Source organism: Brachyistius frenatus, unplaced genomic scaffold (assembly GCF_029030835.1).
Source record: "Brachyistius frenatus isolate BFR_SWC_R1_liver_20210118 unplaced genomic scaffold, ASM2903083v1 Contig_17, whole genome shotgun sequence".
NCBI lineage: Eukaryota > Metazoa > Chordata > Actinopteri > Embiotocidae > Brachyistius > Brachyistius frenatus.
In genome coordinates, this window is record NW_027210616.1 from 4,424,784 (window position 1) to 4,428,776 (window position 3,993).

At 42.3% G+C, this 3,993-nt stretch overlaps 1 protein-coding gene across 1 annotated transcript; it reads right to left on the reverse strand.

The window, feature by feature from the left end:
* Positions 1 to 1,945: 1,945 nt before the first annotated feature.
* On the reverse strand, positions 1,946 to 3,723 carry map1lc3cl (microtubule-associated protein 1 light chain 3 gamma, like). The gene is made up of 4 exons (XM_069694167.1): positions 3,550 to 3,723; positions 3,372 to 3,427; positions 3,154 to 3,260; positions 1,946 to 2,918 (listed from the first exon to the last, which is right to left on the reverse strand). The coding sequence occupies exons 1-4, from the start codon at positions 3,605 to 3,607 to the stop codon at positions 2,732 to 2,734; spliced, it is 408 nt and encodes a 135-aa protein (XP_069550268.1). The 5' UTR covers positions 3,608 to 3,723; the 3' UTR covers positions 1,946 to 2,731.
* Between the last annotated feature and the right edge of the window lie 270 nt (positions 3,724 to 3,993).

Sequence of the window (3,993 nt, forward strand, 5' to 3'; positions counted from 1 at the left end):
TCACATCCTCCTACTCTGGTGAACACAAAATGACAGGAAGGCCTCGGGAGAATTTCTTCCAAGTTGCTAAAAACATTCACTTGAAATCGGTTGTCAAAGGTCAAAGGTCACCGTGTTCCTCACATCCATCCCATCCCTCTGTCATATTCTCGTGAAAAAGTTATCTCAGGAATATCTTGGCGGAATTTCTTCAAATTTGGCAAACATGTTCAAGTGGAGGCAAAAAGGAACCTATTAGATCTTGGTGGCCAAGGGTCAAAGGTCAAATCTACGGTGACCTCTTCTCCGTTGCATTTTTGGAATGTGACATTTCAATACAAACGTTCACTTGACTTCTGAGATGAAATGACATGATTTATAGAATATCTGTCACAGTATGTAAATGAATGAGTCAGAGAGTTATATCATTACTTTTGCGTACTGTGTACAAGAAGATTACAATTAAAAGTAGCTGAGTCATCTAAGGTTTTCTGTCTCAAATAGAAAATAGGAATTAAAAAAAAAAAGGAAACTAATGACGTGCTGCCATAATTCCTATTCTGCCTTGTGGGAATGTGAGATTCACTGTTAAGTCTAGACTTCGTGATCTATATTTAAAACATAATTCAATAAATAGACAGAAAAGCTTCCAAACATTTTATTCTCCATCATTTTAGATACTTTTCCGCTGTTCCCACTTTGTGAAATCTGCAGATGGTAATTAGTGTCTGTGCTGACAGCAGTATTTGACCATGAGTAGTTTAATTTAAAAATGCAACAATGATTAATATCCAGTGATGAACTTACAGTGTTGTGATGCTTTGATAATAAGCATCACATGGTGCTTTATATAATTTCATAAAAACTATTTTAATCTTGTGAAAGCTAATTTGATTCAGATATATTAATCTTGTGAAAGCTAAGCTGCTTCAAAACCCTGTAATGAGACGTACAGGCAGCCGAATGCTGAAGTTAACCTCCCTCAGAAAACTCGGAGTCGTCTGCGGTTCAAACATAATTTACAGCTAGCAGCAATAGCTCCGGCGTTCCTCCTGTTCAGGTATGAAAATGGATTGACAGAAAGCTGCTAGAATGCTCACAGTGGTGTGAAGTGAGAGGCGGTGTGTCTCTACGTTTCTGTACTCTGTGTGTTCAGATAGCTGTCACCCTTCTCCACTGTAAATCTCTCCTTTACATAGTTTCTTTTTTCCTGTCTTCCTCTGTTGGGACGTCACCATCTTCCCCTCGTCTTCTTTTCCCCTCTTCCTTCCTTTTCTTCAGCTGTTTACGGAGAGTAGATTTTCCCTGTTTTTCTGCTTCTCATTCTTTGTTTTTCCATCTGTATTCCCCACGACGCTTTCACCTCACCTCTCGGTGTGTTGCGTCACATTTGTCTCTTCCACATCTAAAAAATAGTCCCTCGGGCCCTCTGACACATTGACCCCTGCAGAGACTTTACCAGGTCGGCCTTATAAAACACACTTATGTGGAGGGAGTGCTACTTCTCAGAGGCAGGTGAGGAATGAGGTACCTGGATGTGTGAGTACAAAACACACGAGAGCAGAAGAATTACTGGATTCCAAGAGCGGCTCATCCAGGACTTGCAGCCGAGGTTAATACAGTAGATCATTAACCAACTCAAAGAGCCCGAAATAAATTATAAAATCGTGCTTCTTTTTCATATTTTTACTCAACATGAAGGATTTGCTCTGTTGTGTGACAACGTTCTGCTTAGAGTTCACTCAGAAATATCAGGAGATCTAACTAAAAATACTCCAGTCATCTGAAAGTTTTTACATTTTGAAGGAGCTAATTTTGACAAGCAGCAAATAATAGCATGTAACGTGCAATTTAGAATGTCTGTGGTGAAAACATGTAAAAAGAAAAATCACACAAAGTCAACAAATTAAAAGGACAATTATTTATTTTTTGGGTGTACACAACACATCAGAGCAGCATAAAAATCCAGAAGGGCCTCAGCAGTTCCCGTAACGATGAGTCTGCAGGACAGTTTTCACATTCTCGAGGGAAGACGAAGACGAAGAGGCAATTAAAAAAAAAAAAAGGAGAGGAGGAGGGGGAGATAAGTGCTAAGAAGGAGGCTGATTGCCAGCTCTGATATTTACCCCATTTCTGTCGGGTGGAGAAGGTGGTGTTAGCTCCACTCGACAGGTTCATACTGTACTGCCCCAACAATGTGGAAACAAGTTCATTTGAACTGAAGCGTAACAGAAGGGTATTGAAAGTACTGACAGAAAGTATTGGCATTTTTTTTTCACATCTAAAACAGACAAATGTGTCATTTATGATGTAATTTAATCATCATTTTTATTTTTTCTTAAAGTTTTTGGAGCAGCTGAATAACAAAAGATGACAACAACGCTCATCGGGATGCATCTTCTTGATTAGTTCTGCATTGAGTCTTTCTCATATCTCATTAAAGAAATGATCATGTAAGCCAATCATACAGTCGATGAGTCCAAACCAAAGTCTTCATCAGGGTGAGCCTTGTCCACTCTTGTCTTGTTTTGGCTGGCTGAAGAATCAACACAAAGAAAAAAAAAAAAAGGGGGGGGGGAGTGGGGGAGGGGGTTAAAAGTCCAGAGAGGTTTGATGAGGTAGGCAGACATGAAGTTTGGGGCTACAAAGCTGGAAAAAAAACAAAAACAGTCTCTGTTTGACTCGATTTGTCCTTTTTCTCCAGTTTTGGTCGGTTGGTGTCTCCATCAAGGTTCAGTTCATTTCATCGGTCTCAGAGCGGCCTGGCGGCCGGCCGAGGTGCTCCGAACATTTCCTGTGAGGCGTAGGTGATGTAGAGGAAGCCGTCAGCATCACTGTAGCGAGAGTAAACCTCCCCCATGCTGGAGGACATGCAGTACATGCTCTTCTCCGCCACCAGCAGGAACAGAGCCTGGGTGGAGTCCAGAGCGATCTTATTCCTGCAGACAGTTGGAGAGGCGGATTAATGCTGGAAAACAGCATTAACAAACAGATTTGTAGGACAAAGGAGGAGAGAATATGAGGGAGGCAGAGGTGTGGAGAAGCTGAGAGAACAATGACAAATCTGAGAGCTTGTGGAAGAAAAGTGGAGAGAGACGAGGGTTTAAAGTGAGAAGAAGAGAAAAGCTCCTTTGGAGAAGTGAAGCAATGAGAGGAAGCAATCTGATCATTTACCTGAGCAGGCAGAGGAATTGACCCAAGGTGAGCTCAAAGGGAACCAGGAACTTTGTTTTGTCCAACAGGGGGAGAGTCTTTTCACGGATGAAACGTTCAACAATCACCTGAACACACAAACACATCTGTGACCGACTAGTTGTTCAAAAACATACAATTAAAAAAAATGGAATTAAATGCATTGTATTTGCAAAATAACAGAATTTGAACCAACTCACAGGTAACTTGTTGGGAAATTTAGACCGAATACTGCACACTTCATCTTTTCTTGTTGCTAAAGAGAAACGGTGCACAAAATTTTACTCACATCTGACACTTTAAAACCAGCATCCATGCACTCTGAGGTCAATTTGTTAATACAAGAAGTGGCAGTAATAGTAACAAAAATTGTCTCACCGAGGCATTTTCTCTGCTTGAAGGGCATCATCTCCATGGATTTCTCAAAAGGAGCCATGTTTGTTTGCTTGTTGCTCGGGGCGGTTTGCAGAGACCAGTGACGGTGGAGGTGGTGAGGCCGATTGGTGACGGCGCAGCGGTCTCGCCCAGGCTGACGGTGAAGTCCCCTCGGGTGGAAGTAAGCAAACCCCACTGAGCTGCTGTGACCGCTGGAGTTTTATAGGAGGCAGATCTGGGAGGAGTCGCAATGTGACACCTGCAAACAAAGACACACTCCACATTGTGGTGGGCAGCATATGGATGCAGGGGTGCGTGCGTGCGTGCGTGTGTGTGTGTGTGTGTGTGCCCTATTTACTGGTTCAGACCAAATTCACACGTACTGGTTATCTCACTCAGTATTATCACAGCTGCTTGTCATATCGGGGCTCCTGTCAGGGAAGACAG